Below are 19538 nucleotides of genomic sequence, written 5' to 3' on the forward strand. Positions count from 1 at the left end.
ATGGACTGTTTGGAATAATGGATATGAAAGATCCCTTCAAAACCTAATAAATTTAATCCCATTTGATATCCATATTTTTGCTTATGTCCATGCAAGTGTTCTGATTTTCTAAATCTCTAGTCATTGGAGATATAAATTTGAAAATGAAAGAAAAATTATGAATAGTAATTTATTTCCTCTAATCTATAAGTAGCACTTTTTGCCCTTTCTAATACCAAGATCATAAAACCTCCCCACGCTAGCTAGATATACATCATGGGTGTCTTCACTTACAGTGATGAGTACACTTCTCCAGTCCCTCCTGCAAGACTGTTTAAAGCTTTGATTCTTGACTCCAACAACCTCATCCCAAAACTCATGCCACAGATTGTTAAAAGCATTGAATTTGTCCAAGGTGATGGAGGTGTTGGCAGCATCAAGCAGATCAATTTTCAAGAAGGCATGTACATCCATAAATCAATAATACTTGAGAAAGATTTCAAATTCTTTCAATAATAAATATATTATTGCCTTCGTTGATACCCTACCTATTGTTCTCTTTTACTTATGAATCATCAGGTTCTCGGTAGATTATATTGATATTCATTTATTTATAATGATATATAGTTAACAGGGTATTGATATATTTTCTCTGAATACGATCATTTATTTATAAAAATTTAAAAATATCACTAATAATAAATTTGACATAATATTTTACAGGTCACCAATTGAAGTATGTCAAGAACCGAATTGATGCAATTGATCCAGAGAATTGGTCATACACATACAGCTTGGTTGAAGGTGATGGATTGTTGGATAAGCTTGAAAGTGTTGTGTATCAGGTACAATTCTTGCCAGGTCAAGATGGTGGCAGCATAAACAAAATGAAGAGTACTTATAATACAAAGGGCGATATTGTGCTTGGTGAAGAGCAAGTCAAGGCTGGCAAAGAAAAGGCACTGGGAATGTACAAAGTTGTAGAAGGCTATCTCCTGCAAAATCCTGATGCTTATGCTTAATTATATTTCCACTGTAATTTGCTTTGGTCCGGCTATTTTCATCCTTGACTCTGTTAAACAAGGATTTCTCCCACTTGTGCTTCTATGTTGATTGTATAATGTTTCTTCCTTGTGAGATGTTTACGGTTTCCTTAATTTCAAATATTTATTTTAACCTTCTTGAATTTGGATAAAGAGATTAGTAAACAATATATTTTCCCTTCGGCCACAGTATACTTCTGACCTATACTTAAAGCAACCTCATTATCAAGAATTAAGTAGTTGGCCCTTCTAATTTTTGAATGTTATCTAACAACTCCACTATCTAAAATTTCTGCATAAACTATTAAAAAACAGTTCAGGTTTACAAATTTCTATTCCTTAAAGAATTTCTCAACACAAATCTAATGTATAAAATATATATATTTTATAGATCTTTATTGTTAGATTTCTTTGTATGTAAACCGTCAACATGGGTGAACCAAAATCAGTCAAACATTTGCAATTCAGGTTATACTATTTAGGATGTTCAAGGCCTCAGTTCTTGACTCTTGTAATCTCCGCCCAAAGCCCATGTTTTCATCAAGAAATAGCATCGAGATTATTAAATATGACCGAAAGTCATAAATATTATAATGTGAGTTTTATTTTTACTAATTACAATTACTTAAATTCGAATATCTATTCAATCTAATATATATATCTATAATTATACTAAATCTCTATAGATTCTATAATGTGATAAGATTTTTTATTTTCTAATTAAATTTATGACGCACTTGTGACGGAGAAATTTTAATGCAAGTACACTTTAGTTGAAGGTGATGCATTGATGAACAAGATTGAGTATATTAGATATAAATGAGCTGAGGTTTGAAGGGTATGTCTACAGGGGGCGTGTTTACAAGATGAATAGTGAATACAAAGCAAAAGATGGTACTGATCAAGAAAGAGGATATTGAGCTTGGTAAGGACAGAGCTACTGGGATGTAAGAACTAAGAAATTGTGGAAGCTTACCTTATGGAAGAACTCAAATATTGCGATTTCATTATAATAATCATCTTTGATAGAAATCTTAATACTTGGACTTAGGTTTTAAGAGTGAGAGATAGATTAAGCCCGTTGTGTAACTCTAAGCTAATGATTGATTCCAAAGAGGCCTCCGCCCATACCCATAGTCTAGAACCAGCAGATCCAACACAGTTAGAGCCGCCCATATGGACATAATCTTGCTTTTTGATATTAGTCAAGTGCACACAACATTTGAAGTTTGAAACAGAAGCAAGTCTAGCAGCCAAAGAGGGTTTGTGTTGATAATGACTTTCAACATCTGTAATTTCTGTTGTGGAATTCTCAATTCTCATTGTTTTCTGCCTAAGTTTGTCACCTAACCAACTCTTTTCTTAGCTATATAACCAGTTGATTTCTGATCTCTTATTCTTTTTATCACAATCCATTGGATTGTATTGTATTGATTAATTAAGAATATGGGTGTATCTACCTTCACACAAGAATTCACCTCCCCAGTTGCTCCATCACGTATGTTCAAGGCCTTAATCCTAGATTCTAACATTTTGATCCCAAAGCTCCTACCCCAATTTATTAAAAGTGTTGATGTTATCCAAGGTGGCGATGGCGCTGGGACCATTGAACAAGTCAACTTCACTGAAGGTATCTCACTTTACATGTTCTTTTTTATCTCTCTTTTTCTTTTTAACTCTTATTTTTCTCATTTCTTGGGATTTGGTTATTGATATATAATGATTTGATGCATATGTTATGCAGCTAGTGACTTCAAGTATATCAAGAATAGAATTGAAGAGCTAGACAAAGACAATCTTGTGTGCAAGTATACTCTGATTGAGGGAGGTCCACTCGGGGACAAGCTTGATTCTATTGCTTATGAGGTCAAATTTGAGGCAGCCAGTGATGGAGGCTGCATCTGTAAGATCACAAGCAACTATTTTACTCTTGGAAAATTTACTATTAAAGAAGAAGATATTGAGGATGGCAAGGGCAAAGCTCTAGGAATATACAGAGTCGTTGAAGCTTACCTCTTGGAGAACCCTCAAGTTTATGCTTAACTAATCTGTTTTTGTCCTTTTAACGTATCTTTGTTGTTGGTTTGTGATTCATTATACTTGTCCGTTTAATTCTTGCCAGGGAAAAAACATTCCTTATAAATCCTGATGCTTGTATTTTGAGATGAAAAATAAGAAATGATTCTACCAAACTGTGGATGCAAATAATGGCAGAAATTCTAAATAATGGTAGAAATGCTACTGCGCGATTAGAGTTTTTGATACTTTAACAAATTCTTGAAAAGAAACCGAACTAAACCCTTAATTTATTTTCGCTGTGAAGCAAATATTTTTTAAAAGGAAACACTTTCCGTGCTACGATATAGATATTCGACTGCCTATTATACGTATTTTTATCATACATAAGAGCTAGGATTTGCCAACAAGAACGCATCTACAACCTTCACCATTGCCAAGAAGCCTTTCTTTATGTTTTTGATATCTTCTTCAGATAGCAAGTCATTCCGATGGCTCATTGATTCATACTGTATTTTCAGCTTGGCCAAGCAACCTCCCTCATTAGTTGATGTGAAACTAACCTCAGCTATATAAGACTTCACCTTCAAACCAAGAATACCTCCTTCCACAATAGAGTACGTGAATATACGATTCTCCTCGTCCATCACTTCCACACGATCCTTAACGTAGCTACATTCTTTAACAGCTGCACCAAAGATATATGAGTCCCAAAACATATATATATTAATTATTGATAAGGTTAAGTTATTAGTTCTTAGAAGTAGAAGTTTATGGAGGACGAACCATTAGTGAAATTGAATTTCTTGATGGTGCCAACCCCACCATCTCCTTCAAGGATGTCGATGCTCGAAATGATTCCAGGCAGAAGCTTAGGCATGAGGTGATGAGCATCACAAATGATTGCCTTCCATAACCTATCTACTTCTACTGGAGACACATACTCATCAAAAATGGTCCCCAAAACCATCTTCGTCGTGTGCGAGGAGATGATAAATTGTAGGCTGCATTTATAATCATTAATTAGCAGCTAGTTCATGCGTCCAACTTTCTTAATACATCTCATTAGATAGATGTTAATAGCTGGTTTTGCTTGATTAATTCCTCGTTAAGATTTATTAATTGAAAAAGTATAAGATTCGGTTAGGACACCTTGCAGTTAATGATAATACTCCTAACTATAGTTCATATTTTATTGGTCATTGGGTCAGCAGTATCAATTTATCTCTTTCCTTTTTCTAGTTGATGCACCTAACTAATTAAATTAAGTTCTCATATCAACCATAAGTGAATCATTCAGAGAGAAAAAATCCAATCCTAATAAAAGAAAATAGTATTGCAGAAAAATGGAAAAAAGAAAACAAAGACACTCTCAACCTGAATGAAAGCAAGGAAATTGAATCAAGTTGCTAGAAACGACAGCAAAATATAAAAAGGGCTGAAGGTGGGTTTTACATAGCGGTTGAAGAGATATGATATGTCTACAAAGTAAGCCCTGCAGGTTTGGTGGGAATATAATTGGCAAAGTGCTAGCTTTCATTTCCGCAATATGATTTTTCAAGAGATGCCCTGTGGACCATTTTCGATGACAAACAAAAAGGAAAAAAGAATTGTGTGGCCAGCCAGGCCGTATATTCCAAACAAATGACGTGCCAAGGAATTGATTGAAAGCAAACCCACGTTAATGTTTATAACATTATGTGTATATTGAGCTTCTGTCCTCACACCAGACCACATATAGACTGATTGCTTCAAACCTTTTTGTTCCTTAACTAAAATCGACATTAATAATAGGTTCAGAATTAAGCTGATGAGAGATTGAAGAGAAATTGGGTAAGAGGATAGAAAAATATTTGCACTTACAGAAGCATGCATCATCGTTCGTGTCCCACATTTAAGCAAAAATAGAAAGCAACTTCGTGAACAACAGCTGGTGAAGAGGATATAAACCGCTGAAGGTGATCATTAACTGGTGAGAGCTAAAGGGGCATACAAATTCCTGAACAATAGCTTTTTTTCAGTATGTATATAATAACATTAGTGTCTATTGGAGGCCTAATGAGTATATGGGAGTAGCCACATCATAAAAGCAAAAACTCATCTAACAGTACTGCCATTGGTTATATATGATGCACGACCAATGTTGCCTATTCTTAAAATTGATATCAGAGCTAACGTTAAGCCAATGTTGAGAGCCTTTGTTTTTTCTTTCTTTCTTTTCTAAGGGGAAGGCATATTATGTTTCCAAATTCATATTCTCTAGCTGAGGTGATTAAAAATTTCCATTCTGATAAATACTCTCTGCCACCATATAGAGCAAGACGGAAAAGAAGAAAAAAACTTCGATCATGACACCAATTAGACAAGTAGTCAAACGCCTTATAAAAATGCAGAAAGTTTAAAAGTAAACTTCAATCTAGGAGTATTAATCATTCCAGATCAATCCAAAAAATAGATCAAATCTGACTCATAACAATTCACAAATTTTGATTGTAAGCTTAAAATCATTAGATGTTAGTTAGGTCGTGCTTGATTATATATAGTAATTGCATAATTGACAATAAATCCTACCAGCAACGATCTTCATTCGACATTGGCTATAGAATTGCTTAGAAAAGTAAGAAATCAAGAATTTTAGTTTTCTTCCATGAAAGTCCTCCAAATTCGACCACCTGACCCTTGTATAGGAGAAATTATGATAAGAACTTATTCATCATGCCATCAAAGATTCATTCAATGAAATAATGACATTTCATTTTACTTAATCCATATCATTCTTATTTTTGATAGTTTTCAACGGCTTTATTAATTTTTGAGATAAGACTGATATATAAAAATGAGAAATGTTATTATTTCATCCGGATGAGTATTTTAATAACACAATGAATTATAATGATATAATAACTACTCAACGAGTAGCCTTGTCAAAGAGATACTTAGCATTGTCTGTATCAGTTCAAGTCAAGAGCTAGATTAGGTTTAAACCAAATTCAATCAAGCTAAGTTTAATTTTATAATTAAAGGTTATTTAATTTTTTTATTCAAATTGAAATTTATTAGATGTGTATAATAATAATATTTTTAAACCTCTTCGAAAATCTTTAATTCAAATAGGCAGGACCAAGGGGGTACTTAGCCACACAATAAGGTCCTCCAAGTAGGAGTCACATGATAATGTGTAAGCAAATACAGCATGGAAGATGAATTAATATTTAAATACATAAAAAGGACATTTGGGTGGTCAGATCAGGTCAGGTCACAATAACTAGTCAACCTGGTCCTGCCTAAAGCCTGAAGGGCTCGCCCACATCAAAAGCACCCAACTGTACACAAAAAGTTTATTAGTTAACAGCAAATTGTTATAACATGACTCAGGTCTATGATTCTATGTGAAAACCGAGTCCATAAATACGTGTAGGACGGAAAGAGTAAAATAATGCAGGAATTCTATCCCCGTTGTTTTACCACTTTTAAATTGGACCACTTTTAAATTTTTTAAATTATAATAAAATAAATTTATAAAAATTAATATTATATTAAAAGTTATATATTGAATAAATTTTTTATATATTTATAAAAATTAGTTGTTTATTGCATGTTATACCACTGTTTTAATTATTTATTTTTTATTTTTATATGTATTTATTTTTGACATATGAGTTTTTTTATTTTTTTTAAATTATAATAAAATAAACTTAAAATTATTATCATATTAAAAATAATATTTTAAATAAATTTTTTATATATTTATAAAAGCTAGTTGTTACTCGCTTGTTGTATAATCGTCGTAATTATTTTAATTATAATATAAATAAAATTTATATATAAAATTAAATAAATCTGTTAATATTTTATAATTATTTAAAATATTTAAAAATAAATTAAATATTTTTAACGTTTGTGTTGATTTTTTATTTTTTAAGATTTTATTAATACAATAATATAAAAAATTATCAATAAATTAATAAAAAAGAATTACAAAATTATACACAACTTAAATTCTACGTGTCAATAATAAGTACACGAGTCAAAATATGTGTCAAAATATAGTAGCACATTTCAAAAAAATTTTATTAGACCATATATATATTAATATTTTTTGTTCATTTGTATATACTAAAATTAGAAATAATATTTTATAATAATTAATTTTTTGTATTGATTATCTGTGAACTTAATATTTCTTATGGTTAATATTCATGTTGATTTTGTTTGATGTATTATTCATTAATGTTTATTATTTGATACTGCAATGTTCATTATCTATATATATAATGTTCATCAATATTTTTAAATAAAAATATAGCTTATTTATGAAAGCTTTTATTATTTTTGTGATGTATATTGAAAAAAAATTATCATTGATATAAACACTTATCATTTATAAGTATAATATTCATTGGTTTGTCAATAGATATTCGTCGTTAATGAAAATTATACCACTAATTTATTCAAATAAACATATATAATATAGACATAATATAAAACGTCCTTACACAGCTAGTAAATAAAAAAATTAAACTAAAGTTATACTGCACATATTTATATTTTAGTATACATATTTTTAATAAAATTAAGATAACAAACAATGAATATTTAATAAAAATAAATTAATAAATATTTAATATAAAATTAATAAATATAGATTAACTTTTAAAAAAATTATGTCAACGTCTGGCGCACATGTTAGATGCTGACGCAAATTCTTTTACAGATAAAATGGCACCAAATGAATTTTTAAGTCCAAAAAACTATATTGGCAGAACTCCATCTTATAATTTGGGAGTGACAGCTAGTGTTAGAATTTGGAATTTAAATTAGGCTGTTAAATTTCTTTCATTGTTTTGTGCACCTGTCGGAATTAGAATTATGTAGTACGTATGTGTTCTTTGATTGAAGTTCATGATTTATAGTATCCGTCTAAATAGGAACACTTTAAATAATTATTTTTTTAAAATTGTTAATTTCTCACTTAAAAATCACAATTATGAATTCTAAGTTATTTAAATTAATAATTTATTTATGCATTGCACGGTCATTGTTATTATTTTAATTATAAAATCAAATTCATAAATATAATTTAATAATTTTTTTAATTTTTAATATTAATTTATAATATTTTAAAAAATAATTACAAACTAACTATTATTAAATATGTTTAATTTTTCTTTAAGATTTTATTAATGTAATAATATAAAAATTATTTTTGAAAATTTATTAATGAATTTTAATATTGTATAAATTAATACTGTCAATTTAATTAATATTACTATTTTTTAGAATTGGAAATGTGATATAATTAAAAATTAATTTATTAGTGAATATAATATTTAAAAATATTATTTTTTTATAATTAGAATTATTAACTAATTAGAAAACTAATTTATTAGTAATATAATATTAAAATATAATTAATATACTATTTTTTAGAATAAGTATTATCTAATCAGAAAACTAATCAATTAACTAATTAAAAAACTAAATTATTATTAATATGTTGTTTCTTAGAATTAGAATTTGTGTTTAATTAGAAGTATAATTTATTAATTAATGACAAAACTATAAAATTACATATAAGTTTGAAATTTATGTCTCAAAAGTAAGTATACGTGTCAAAACAATAATTTTACGTGTCAAAAATTAAGTACGCATGTCAAAAAATTTAGATTTTATAAATTTATATATATATATATATATATATATATATATATATATATATATTATTTCATTTGGAGTCTACGAATTTATATTTTAAATCAATTCTAATCACATCACATATATATATTGATTAATTTTTAGTTTTAATTTTAATTTTAAATTCTTATATAATCTGAAAATCAGAATTGTAATTCTAACTTAATTCCAAATTTGACGGAATAAGAATTGAAATTACAAAAGTTTTATTAAATGGAAATTCCGAAGGCATCAAGCCTTTGATGGAGTCTCTTAACTAAGCAAAAATTTTGAGAATTTTCTTATGAAATATCAGAAGCCGTCAACAATGTACCTAATGATACACAATCCAAGCAATATCAGAGTACCAATTTTTCAAAACTTGCAAAGAATCACCTGATGTTGTCCCTAACAGCTGAATAAGTAACTTGGCAGTTGAGTATACATACACTCAAAAGACATAGTCACCTAAGGGGTAGAAGTGAAAACCTGTTCTCTCTTTCCCCTGGTATCATTATCAAAATAAAACAATTAATTAAGCTCCTCCAATCAAATAGGATCGATATCTTCATTTTAGAATATGGAACAGATAGGAAAGAATCATCCAAGGTGTCTAATTTCTACTTGTATATAAATAACACCCACTTTATTGGTACTCATTTTAAGTCTTAATTAAACACCTGTAAGACTGAATTAGGGAATCTGCCATTCAATCTCCATCAGTCTTTATGACTAAAATGAAAGGTGGGTTTTTCTGCTTTCCAACCCTAATAAACAAACAGACGGCACATAAACAATAACCCTCTTTTGTCATTATTATTAGCTAATATAGAAACCTAGAGTTATCTTTAGTTCTTTACTTGTGAAGAAAGGATTCCTTGATAGTGGATCTCCTTACATCTAAGAAAAAGAAAAACGAAAAGTGTTTTGATATTTTTGACTGATCATTCATCAATGAACCCATCAAATATAAAATGATTTCCTGCTCTTCCCCTCTCACTTTAATTCTTTTCTATTCTATGGTCGGTTTAGGATATCCTAACTGCATGCACACACCTCAATTATGGAAATGGACATCCATGCATGCTAAAGCAAATTCCCTTTGGCTGTCCAATTCAGAGGTTCTCACAAACACCGACTCCTTTCTTGAACACCACCATCCTCTACTCTATCTTTCCCTTTCCTTCTTTACGAGTTGACAATGACTTGCTGGTGCGTAATTAAAACAAACAAATACTTATTACGTATTACTATTATCAACCTCCCCTCTCCTTCTTTCTCTCTTAGAGAGGAAAAAGAGATTCCTTCCCTGTCCCACACCTTTTTCCTTTCAAATATTCCCTCCTCTTGTACAAATAAAAGCCACCCATTTGATTCTTCTTTCATACTCCCGACTCTCTCCGTCTCTTGGCGTCTGTCTTCTTTCTCTTTCTCCAATGTTTCCAGAGTTAGAGGTATGCCTGCCTTCCTACATCAACAGCTTCTTTTAATTTGGTATTTCAGGAAAACATTATTTAATTAGCATCTAACTTGTGTTTTCCCTCCAATATAGAAACCTAGAGTTACTGAGATTCAAGTCCGAATGGACTGTAATGGGTGCGTGCAGAAGATCAAGAAAGCACTGCATGGCATCAATGGTAAGCACAGCAATTAGTAAGTGGCCTGATAGATATTCCTGTTTCTTCTTCCAAAGTTAATTCCCTGTCAGTTTTAACATGCTGATATCTGAACTAATGACTTAATTCTCATTTAAAATAGGTATATATGATCTCTACATTAATGTCCCCCAACAGAAGTTGACAGTAATCGGATGGGCAGATCCAGAAAAAATAGTGAAAGCCATCAGGAAAACTAGAAAGATCGCTACTATATGTTCTCACACTGAGCCGTCAGATCAGCCTCCTGCTCAGCCCACAGAACCACCTCAACCAGCACCTGAAGGTGCAGCCCCACCAGCCCACGAAGCAGCTAACCCTCCCGCAACAGAAGTCCCACCAGCTGAGGCAGCAGCACCACCAGCAGAGCCCCCAAAAGACCCACCACCACCTGAGAATCCACCACCACAACCACCAGAGGAAAAACCATCACCATCATCTGTTGCTATAGAGACCAATGCAAACCAGCCTCCACAATCTTCTGGTCCAAAAGATGTAGGAGAGGTTCATGTAATATACCATCACCCACCTGACTATGGCTATAGATACGGGTATGGTCATAGCTCTGGTGGTCAATGGAACAGGTACCCTAATGGTCATGGGCTTCCACCAGAGCCACCACAGCCTGTTTATGTGACTCACAGCTACAACACATACAGGCCATCACCATATGTCACTGAATATGAGTATATCAGGTCTCCACCACGACACACAACTTACAGTAGGATGGATCATTACAGTGACGATTATCACGAAAATTCTCGCAATGGAAACATCACATCAATCTTCAGCGATGAAAATCCAAATGCGTGTAGGATAGTATGAAAGGTTTGAAGATGACAAGAGATCACGAGGCACTTTCTTTTGCCTCGGGAAAAAGAGAAAACTTGTGGAGAATAATCAAGAAACATGATAGAATGTTGGTGGCGGTAATATTTTTCTAATAAGCATGTGAAAATGTTTAGGGAAAGAATGAGATTCCAAGCTTCTTAGTGCCGGAAGAATTGATTCTGCATAGCTGATAACACACACTGCCTGCTATTCAATTCCTGTATGTAGTAGTAGAATCCCATAAAAGAATTACTTATGTTCCAAAACTATACATATCTCTCAGCCTACCATTTTTTGACAAACACCGTCCCTTCTGTATTATACATTTATCTATAGAATTTCTGCTCCTAAAGTTGATATTCTTCTTCCTAAAGAGCTTTCGCCAATGTCCGCAGATGAATATTACTTCCCTTTCAGTTCTCGCCTAATCATCTTTATCATGACAATCCTAATCCTAACCCAGGATTCAGTTCTTTATACTTTAAAGAATTAAGGTCAAAAACTACTGCTCTATACACAGATTATTTATGACAGGATCAGGATGCATGCACTGTAATATTACCAGATACTGATAACCCAATGTTACAAAATTTACATAAGTTGTTAAATTTGGATCATTAGATGTGATATTGCTCTACGAAATATGATACATGTGAAATTGAATTGATACTGTTACCATTACCACAAAATGACATTGATTTCAGAGACCAAAAGCTAAAGGGTCTCCAGGCTGTACTTATGAACGCAGCAACATGAAAAAGGCTCTAGACAGGGACAAAAATGCTCGCCATTTTACAAGTTAATGACAAACTACATTCCCACATTCTTGCACTTGTACAAAAAATACTATAGGCGAGGCATGATAGAGAATTAAAAAGAATAAACCCCCTAATACCTAAAACTTAAATTCATCACAGAAGCAGAGGGCAAAAAACCAAATCGGAGGGCACTTTGGAAATAAGCATATGAAAAGCAGACCAGCACTGCCTCACTGTCGAGAGGATGAAAATAAGCTTCCAGTTAATATCCAGAATCCGTGCATAGGTTGATGAAACACCCACACCCAATGAAGCTTTGCACATAAATACTCCACTATAGAAACTGTGAAAGCATGAATAAACCAATGAGTCCAGCTACTAAGGCATGTTATATGTTCTGAAGCAACAGCAGACAGGATACATGTAAATAAGAACAGATAAAAGATATAAATCCTTCCAGTGATCAATAAGGGGTTTGGAAACTAGTTAATAACTTAATATACATTGCAGATTATTACTCCCCATCCCAGAAATAAGTATTTTACCCTGGCAGCCGACACCTTATTTTGACTTTTATTACAAACTAAATTAACTTTAAGTTGGTTCCACCCAAATGCAAAATTCTAGCTCCAGCCCAACCAAAACAATGATCATCCACTCCTGATGCTGAGAACTTTTTAAACATCACATACTAAGGGTCCGTTTGACATTGATCTTGAAGTTGTTATAAACAAAAGCAGTATCTTAAACATGCTGTTTAGGGGTCACTAAAATTTAACTTCTAGGTAAATTAGAGATGTTTTGGTTTTAAAAACTCCAAAACAACAGTCTAAACTGCTTTTTCTTAAATCATCTAAAATGGCACTTTTTGAAATAGCAGATTTCGACCTCAATGTCAAACAGCCTTTAAGGGATGCAGCTCAATTAAGTCATAAAACAATATGATATGGAATCAGTCCAACAAGAGGTCCATCACACAGCTCAAGTGCAAGATAATGATGCTACGGTCCATGCCTTGCTAGTGCATGAAAATGCTAAGCAAAGATCAGAACATTTCATGGGATTCTCATCAAAACAAACCTTTATCACTTGCCTTAATTGGATGGTTGAATAAAAGCTTGAAAAGGGGAATATTTGCTGCTCATTATGTTCAGTTTTTGCTGTTCATAAAGGTGGACGTTTTTGGAGTTATTCTTTATTTAATTTGCTGTTGGAATTTCAGTTTTAAGTGTGTAATAAAACCTTTGTAATCAGCCTTTAATAGCTGTTACAAAGACTTTCTTTATTTAGCACTTTTATTTGCTGTTTAATTAGAGATGTTACAAGGGAATGTGAATCCTTGTAGCTGGTTAGTTTTTAGGAGGAAGTTGAAGAGTTTATCTATGTCATGTAACTCTTCTAGTGGTTGAGTATAAATAGAACTCGTGACCAAGTGTTATAGGCATTGAGAGTTGAAAACAAATCTGATTTCTTTGTGAAATTATTCTAAGTGTTTTACTTTGTGTTTACACGCCCTTTTGCTCTTACTACTTAGTGTTTGAGAGTAGAAGTTTGAGAGTGCTTTACTTAGTGTCTTGTTCTTTTATTTGTTCCCTACCATTCAAAGTACTCAAACTCATTCCAAAAACGATCCTATTCCTTTTCCACATCACAATACATGTAGGCAGAAGTCTGCAGAATTACCATCATGCAAAATTCGCCTCCCAACTGTGCAAGTTTTGGTGCTGCCAAATTATACATATAATAGAAGTACAATGGTCTGAGGAAAAAGTTAACCTTTATAGGGATTGTCTCTCTAACTATCATCATCACTACTCAATTGGGATTCGTCGTCTTCTTCCCCATAAAATTGCTCCTCGATTTCATCTTCTTCATCATCTTCACTATCATTAATTTGTTGATTACGCAACAAGACATTATTTTTGTTCAGGGCAGCCTTGTCAGTCTGCTCAAAAGAGGAAAAAGACAAATGATTAAGTAAACATAACCAAAAGCAACATCAAAACAACAAAAGCATCAGTGAAGTTGTTAACCTGTGCAGTTACAAGCTGCAAACGACCTGATAATTGTAATAAAGGTTGAATAGCCACGCCCCTAGATTTAGTGATCTGAATAAAGATAACACAAATTGAGCATGCCAGTGTAGGGAAAACATGTCTAAGAAAGCAACAAGAATATTTCAAGTTCATAATTCTTATGCTGTAAAAATCAACATGTAAAGAGCAACCAATTTATATATATCTTTTGCACGTTGTCTTACCTCCAATAAGGAATTAAGCATCTGAGTCTCTGGTTTGTCTTGGGCCATAATATGATGTCCATGATTGACCAATATACAATACATCCATGGCAGAACATACTTTCCACTACATGACCTGTTGGATATAAGCAAAAATTCAAATCCAGCCATGCTTAGTATAAATAAAGCTACTTCGAGGACAAATAAATTGTGCATCTAAAGGTCATAAATGTATATCGTAAGTTGAGCGCAATATCCATAATTCATTAAAAAAAAAAAAAGCCAGCTCTGCATTAGCAGAACTGGAAGTTCTAAATTTGAGTTAGTAGCTATCATTACATATTAAAATAGAAGTTCGAAGAAAACCCAAATCACAGATTTCCAGTCTCTAGAAAAGTAAATGAGAGGACTAGCTAGTTGATACAATCAGAGAAGAGTAGGAGCAGACCTAGATTGCCATTTGGCCACCAAAACTTCCAGTAACTTGGATGCATTGCTAGGTTCCATAGACAAAACAGCTGCCCTCATCTAACAAAGAATGAACAGAAAATGATACAATAGAAGCACAAAGATGAGAGAGAGAGAGAGAGAGAGAAAGAGAGAGAATCGCAAAGCTCAAACAATAAACAAGAAGCATCTCCATCAGCAAAGAACAAACCTTCTTTTGTGGAACATTAGCTTCAAGATCAATACTGCCAAGTATCATACTATCACCTTTACTGCTAAGTATTTCTAGTAACCTTAACTGCTTCTCCATAGAAGTTGTTACAGCATCAACTTCTAAAATGCCATCTGCAGAGACCAGCATAATAAAATAAATAACACCACGCAGAAGCCTCACCAGCACAGCAACAAAATTCTAAAGAAGTTAAACTAGAGCTACAGAAGAGTATATGACAAATACTAACAACAGTAAGCTAACTTTAACAGAGTGCATGAACTATACAAATGTTTAGTACTGAAAATTATCTAAAACTGAAAGCCTAATCATTTCAAATTCCATCTTCTAGCAAACAAGGATTTTTACTTGAGAGACATGCCTATACAGCTATATCAATATTAGTTCACATGTTAAGTATACACAGCAGAATAATTACATTTACAGAGTATCAAAAGAACACATTATGAAAATGTATTGTGAGTTATTTTATAGGTATTACCAACAAAAGAACAAAAACTGCCAGGGAATTGCAATTAACAGGGTACCAATCAGCATCCCCAGAAAATATTGAGAAGTACTTGACAAGAAAGCATGTCACTTTAAACATGAATTGCCCAAGGGGAGGGAGCCTTGAGGACAACTATTATCATTAATCAAAAAAAAAAATAGAAAATGGCTTGAAATAATGGACTAATATATATATATATATATATATATATATAGTCATAATGCTCCTAAAATTACCTCTGTCCTCCACAGACTCAGGTTGGCTCCTCGCATCCATCAAGCCCACCATGACTTCATCAGTCTCAATATTAACAGTTTTATCCCTCATCCTTTTCTCATGAAAATCAGAAACTTTTGAAATAGGAAGTGATGCATCCTCCACATTGGCACGGTCTAATGCAGTGACTGTTGAATTATTAGACAAGTAATTAGCATACATACTTGAACTCTCCAGACCATATAAAAATCTTAACCACCAGTAAATAGAGCTACATGCATTTATACAAAAGCTGATATCCTGAAAAGAAGTATTAGAAGAACACTGAAGGAATATTGATAGGGGATCACACATCGAACAGATTCTCATTCTAAAATGCACTAATGAAAGAAATTTCAGAGATGCTTAGGTATTGGAATCATATGACACAATAAGACAACTTGGAAAGGAGGTAGTACTCCACCAAAAGAACAGGGTCTCATAGGAGAATATAGTCAGATTTAATGGGTTGGCATGTTTAAGCAGTAGTATAGAAGACATGGGACATGGTATTAATACAGTCTCAGTAAGACAATGATAATTCAGCTGGATGTGAACAGGAAGCACCAAATGAATTTAAGACTAGCATATAAAAATTTACTTTAAGATCAGAGTGAAGAGTGCATCAAAGAGCATAGGTTCCACCAAGAATATACAGCAAGAGTTACCTCGATTCTGTACATCTATCCCTTTCTTAGATTTGAGAATAGGCCGGTTCATTGGTAGAAGAATTCCATCCTGAGAGATATCCAAATTCATGTCTGTGCCAGAATGCACTACTATTTTCTGAAACAAAGGTTTAACCAGCAAACCACAGGCAATAAACACATGTGCAGCCATAGGTTTGGCAGTGCCTTGTAATTTTGCAGCAAATATAGTTCGTAATCCACCCTTTTGATTTTTTGAATCTTCACTAAATAGTACAATTTTTGTAGGCTTGGCAATACGTAACTCTTCGACATTTTGTCCACACCATGTATAACAAACACCAGTTTCTGAAATGGCCATAACACATAGCCCTGCATCATCAACTCCCTTATTCTCAAGGCACTTGCTATCAAGAAATACAGCAGGGTGCTCCATTGCAAGGACACAGCTTGCTGTCTGCTTTTTGACACCATCAGTTCTCCATAATGCGATGTACCTTTCACCAACAGCAGATGAGAGAATATACTTTCCATCCTCAGTAAAGATCATAGCACGAACAGCTCCCTGTAAATCAGGGGAGAGATCATCTTTCAAGTTAAAACAAGCCAACAAGGAATAAAACAGATGCAGATACACTATAATTCACAACTGCGTCCAGAAAAACATACAGAGAGGTCTAAATGAAAGCATTATGAAGATTAAGTTAGCACTCACGGGATGACCAGAAAACTTCTGTATCTTTTTGTTATCAGAAAGATTGATAGTCTTCAACTGGGCAGCTGCAGTTGCTAATATCTTCCCATCTAATGTGCAGGAACAACATCCAAGGGACAGTATCAGAAAACAATAGAGGTTACATTTACAAAAAGTATTTAACCTCAACCCTACTCCGTTCGGTAATCTACCCTTTGTAAGATGATTGAAGCCAGGAAGAAAGAGAAGGGAGAATAAATCAATAGAGCAAAAACACTCTTGCTTCAGTTTAATCATAAAGAAAGAATGACATAAAGAGTGTAAAGGATATATACCTGGTGAAACAGATACAGAGGATATAGCCTTTGTGGAAGCTCTAAACTTCCCCAACATATTTCCTGTTTGCGGATCAAGTTTGCAACACATTCCATCAGCACCCGCAGTGTAAATGCATGAATCACTTGTAGAAAATGAAATAGCACTAACACCCCTGCATATTAGGGAGTGAAAGAGGATACATCAGACAGTTCAAACATATATGCCAAAACTAAAGTTCGATACATAAAACTGAAAGTCTGCATTTCATCATAGTGAGACTGGCATGTGTGTCAGTATACATTATACAGAGGTAGTAATTACACACATATACTATGGACCAATATTTAATTAGACATAATAAAGTTGAGATTGCGATAGCAGAAGTGCCAAGAAGCAAAGCACAATTCTATAGTCGTCACCAACTAAAATAACAGCCAAAAATTTCAACTTTCCTGAATGTAACTGTGCAGCAGGTAACTCACCCAGGATGACAATCAGAGACTGTCCATTTCAATTGACCAGCAGACACATCGAGTGCCAAAACATCCCCACTTCCTGTTCCTAAAACCAACAATGAGCTTCCTAGCTTCCGTTTCCTCTGCAATTACTCACAGTTTTAAGCGCAAAGTTAATTAGCAAATTCTAGGATCCAAATTTCAAAATGTAGTAATAAAGCCATTTTCCAAAAGAAAAAATTACCTTTCTGTCTAGGGACAACCATTTCATGCATGTATAATCAATTGAAAGGTGACCTCTTTCAGGTTTCGTATAAAAATCAGCATTATTTGATGATGTGATGTCTGCAAACTCAGTTTGCAGCTGGCCTTTCACTGTGTCCCAAATCTGAGAGAGAGAACGCAGAATCAGTAAGAGTGCATTTGGAGAGTCCAAGGGTGCAAGAGTTCAATTCAATTGAACTATGTTTACACATGTTTCGAGAGTTAGTGGTTGCTAAAATTCAATTCTTTCAACTTCTATTATAAAAAAAAAATAATAATAGGCACTCTGAAAGAAATGAATCATTGCAAAAGAAATTAATTTAATTGGATTCTTACACTGATTTATCCCCAACAATGCATAAATTAAATGGGATTTCTACATTTTAATGCACAGTAGAGATCAAAATTGGAGCACAAGTAACTAAATGGCGGATAAAAAATAGTATTTATGGTAATTTAAGAATTAAAAAGCAAAACTTAAAGAGTGTAGATACCTTGACTCGACCGTCTCCGGAGCTGATTGCAAAATAGTCCAATGAAGGACTAAATGCTGTCAAAATGTCCCTTATATTTGATGACACCATTATTTTATCCTGAGAATGTATTATATAGCTTATAATAAATCCGAATAACAAATAAGCATGTTAGCATTTTCTGCAGTTCATTGAAAATAAAAAAAAAAAAAGGAAGAAGAAGAGAAGTGAAGACAAGACTTACCTAAAAGACTAAAACGGTAACTTCCTATGAAGAGCTAGTAGAGTGTAAAGTATGTAAAGAAGGAGTTCGAGATGGCTGTCAGAAACGGCAGGAGGTGGTGGTGGCGCTCTCTGGTTTAGGGCGTTGTCTGTTTTTCTGAACTCACCTTGGCTTCCTTTCAGTTCTTCTTCTTGTTCTTTTCTTTGCTTTTCTCTCACCTTTGATGGGCTCTTTTCACTTAAGCCTTTTGAGGCGTGATAGTCCATTTTTGGGCCCATATTGCTGGATCAAATTTATGATTCTAGCTCGAACTGAAGTCCTCGGCTCCTGGCCACCACCCAGTGACCAGTGCTGAACCGATACTTAATAGGAAACTTTTCAAAAAGTATTCTAAAACCAATAAGAATATCATTTTTACCGTATAATTTTTTAAAAATATATTGTTTTAAAATTTTTTTTAAAATACGATATATTATTTTTTTGGCTGTTCTTTTATTTTTATTTTATTATATTTTGATTTTTCTTTAGCTGTTTTTTAATAATCAAAGAAAAACTAAAAAAAACAACTAATACTATATTTTAGAAAATTATTAAAAAACTATATTTTGATATTTTTACATAGTAAAAATAAAAATAAAAAATTTTATACTATATTTTTGATAAAAATATAAATATTTCTATAATTTTTCTAAATTTATACTTTCATAGGAACCGATTAAGTTCTTATAAATTTTTTAAAATTTCTTTCTATAATTTTGTTTTGACAATAATTCAAAAAAAAAATTAATTTGAGAATTTTGCACAAAAAGTACCATCCAGACATGGCGCTAGAATATAAGATTTTAA

General features: G+C 32.7%; 5 protein-coding genes across 9 annotated transcripts; 3 read left to right on the plus strand and 2 right to left on the minus strand.

Annotated features, from left to right (window-relative positions):
- Nucleotides 1-104: 104 nt before the first annotated feature.
- Nucleotides 105-1175, plus strand: LOC8278792 (major allergen Pru ar 1). Its single transcript, XM_015717821.3, has 2 exons — nt 105-439; nt 703-1175. The coding sequence occupies exons 1-2, from the start codon at nt 256-258 to the stop codon at nt 999-1001; spliced, it is 483 nt and encodes a 160-aa protein (XP_015573307.1). The 5' UTR covers nt 105-255; the 3' UTR covers nt 1002-1175.
- A 1120-nt stretch (nt 1176-2295) lies between these two features.
- Nucleotides 2296-3214, plus strand: LOC8278791 (pathogenesis-related protein STH-21). The gene is made up of 2 exons (XM_002516941.4): nt 2296-2652; nt 2767-3214. The coding sequence occupies exons 1-2, from the start codon at nt 2469-2471 to the stop codon at nt 3063-3065; spliced, it is 483 nt and encodes a 160-aa protein (XP_002516987.1). The 5' UTR covers nt 2296-2468; the 3' UTR covers nt 3066-3214.
- An 85-nt stretch (nt 3215-3299) lies between these two features.
- Nucleotides 3300-4084, minus strand: LOC8278790 (major allergen Pru ar 1). Its single transcript, XM_002516940.4, has 2 exons — nt 3825-4084; nt 3300-3726 (listed from the first exon to the last, which is right to left on the minus strand). Exons 1-2 carry the CDS (start codon nt 4006-4008, stop codon nt 3419-3421), a joined length of 492 nt encoding a protein of 163 aa, XP_002516986.2. The 5' UTR covers nt 4009-4084; the 3' UTR covers nt 3300-3418.
- A 5942-nt stretch (nt 4085-10026) lies between these two features.
- Nucleotides 10027-11583, plus strand: LOC8278789 (proline-rich protein 2). 2 transcript variants are annotated; one of them, XM_015717778.3, is made up of 3 exons: nt 10027-10165; nt 10264-10364; nt 10470-11583. In XM_015717778.3, the coding sequence occupies exons 2-3, from the start codon at nt 10304-10306 to the stop codon at nt 11189-11191; spliced, it is 783 nt and encodes a 260-aa protein (XP_015573264.1). In that variant the 5' UTR covers nt 10027-10165; nt 10264-10303; the 3' UTR covers nt 11192-11583. The 2 variants fall into 2 exon arrangements, with proteins under 2 accessions (XP_015573264.1, XP_002516985.1); XM_002516939.4 differs by having other exon boundaries at nt 10264-10348.
- Nucleotides 11584-11826: 243 nt separating this feature from the next.
- LOC8278788 (WD repeat-containing protein 43) lies at nt 11827-18941 on the minus strand. 4 transcript variants are annotated; one of them, XM_048379227.1, is made up of 14 exons: nt 18714-18933; nt 18491-18589; nt 17977-18120; nt 17760-17875; nt 17295-17449; nt 16981-17069; nt 16287-16830; nt 15600-15767; nt 14853-14986; nt 14643-14722; nt 14216-14330; nt 13989-14063; nt 13732-13900; nt 11827-12298 (listed from the first exon to the last, which is right to left on the minus strand). In XM_048379227.1, the coding sequence occupies exons 2-13, from the start codon at nt 18578-18580 to the stop codon at nt 13751-13753; spliced, it is 1860 nt and encodes a 619-aa protein (XP_048235184.1). In that variant the 5' UTR covers nt 18581-18589; nt 18714-18933; the 3' UTR covers nt 11827-12298; nt 13732-13750. The 4 variants fall into 4 exon arrangements, with proteins under 4 accessions (XP_048235184.1, XP_015573254.1, XP_048235183.1 ...); XM_015717768.3 differs by lacking the exon at nt 11827-12298 and having other exon boundaries at nt 13571-13900; nt 18491-18608; nt 18714-18934; XM_048379226.1 differs by lacking the exon at nt 11827-12298 and having other exon boundaries at nt 13571-13900; nt 18714-18932.
- Between the last annotated feature and the right edge of the window lie 597 nt (nt 18942-19538).

Source organism: Ricinus communis, chromosome 9 (genome assembly GCF_019578655.1).
Source record: "Ricinus communis isolate WT05 ecotype wild-type chromosome 9, ASM1957865v1, whole genome shotgun sequence".
In the NCBI taxonomy this organism is placed as follows: domain Eukaryota; kingdom Viridiplantae; phylum Streptophyta; class Magnoliopsida; order Malpighiales; family Euphorbiaceae; genus Ricinus; species Ricinus communis.

Excerpts from the sequence above, each read along its gene's own strand:
- LOC8278792 (XM_015717821.3), top strand. The coding sequence starts at position 256 with ATGGGTGTCTTCACTTACAGTGATGAGTACACTTCTCCAGTCCCTCCT. Across the intron at positions 440-702 it reads GCAGATCAATTTTCAAGAAG|GTCACCAATTGAAGTATGTC; the intron begins GCATGTACATCC and ends AATATTTTACAG.
- LOC8278791 (XM_002516941.4), top strand. The coding sequence starts at position 2,469 with ATGGGTGTATCTACCTTCACACAAGAATTCACCTCCCCAGTTGCTCCA. Across the intron at positions 2,653-2,766 it reads ACAAGTCAACTTCACTGAAG|CTAGTGACTTCAAGTATATC; the intron begins GTATCTCACTTT and ends TATGTTATGCAG.
- LOC8278790 (XM_002516940.4), bottom strand. The coding sequence starts at position 4,008 with ATGGTTTTGGGGACCATTTTTGATGAGTATGTGTCTCCAGTAGAAGTA. Across the intron at positions 3,727-3,824 it reads GAAATTCAATTTCACTAATG|CTGTTAAAGAATGTAGCTAC; the intron begins GTTCGTCCTCCA and ends TCTTTGGTGCAG.
- LOC8278789 (XM_002516939.4), top strand. Across the intron at positions 10,349-10,469 it reads AGCACTGCATGGCATCAATG|GTATATATGATCTCTACATT; the intron begins GTAAGCACAGCA and ends CATTTAAAATAG.
- LOC8278788 (XM_048379227.1), bottom strand. The coding sequence starts at position 18,580 with ATGGTGTCATCAAATATAAGGGACATTTTGACAGCATTTAGTCCTTCA. Across the intron at positions 16,831-16,980 it reads AGAAGTTTTCTGGTCATCCC|GGAGCTGTTCGTGCTATGAT; the intron begins GTGAGTGCTAAC and ends CCTGATTTACAG. Across the intron at positions 14,723-14,852 it reads CTAATGTTCCACAAAAGAAG|ATGAGGGCAGCTGTTTTGTC; the intron begins GTTTGTTCTTTG and ends ATTCTTTGTTAG.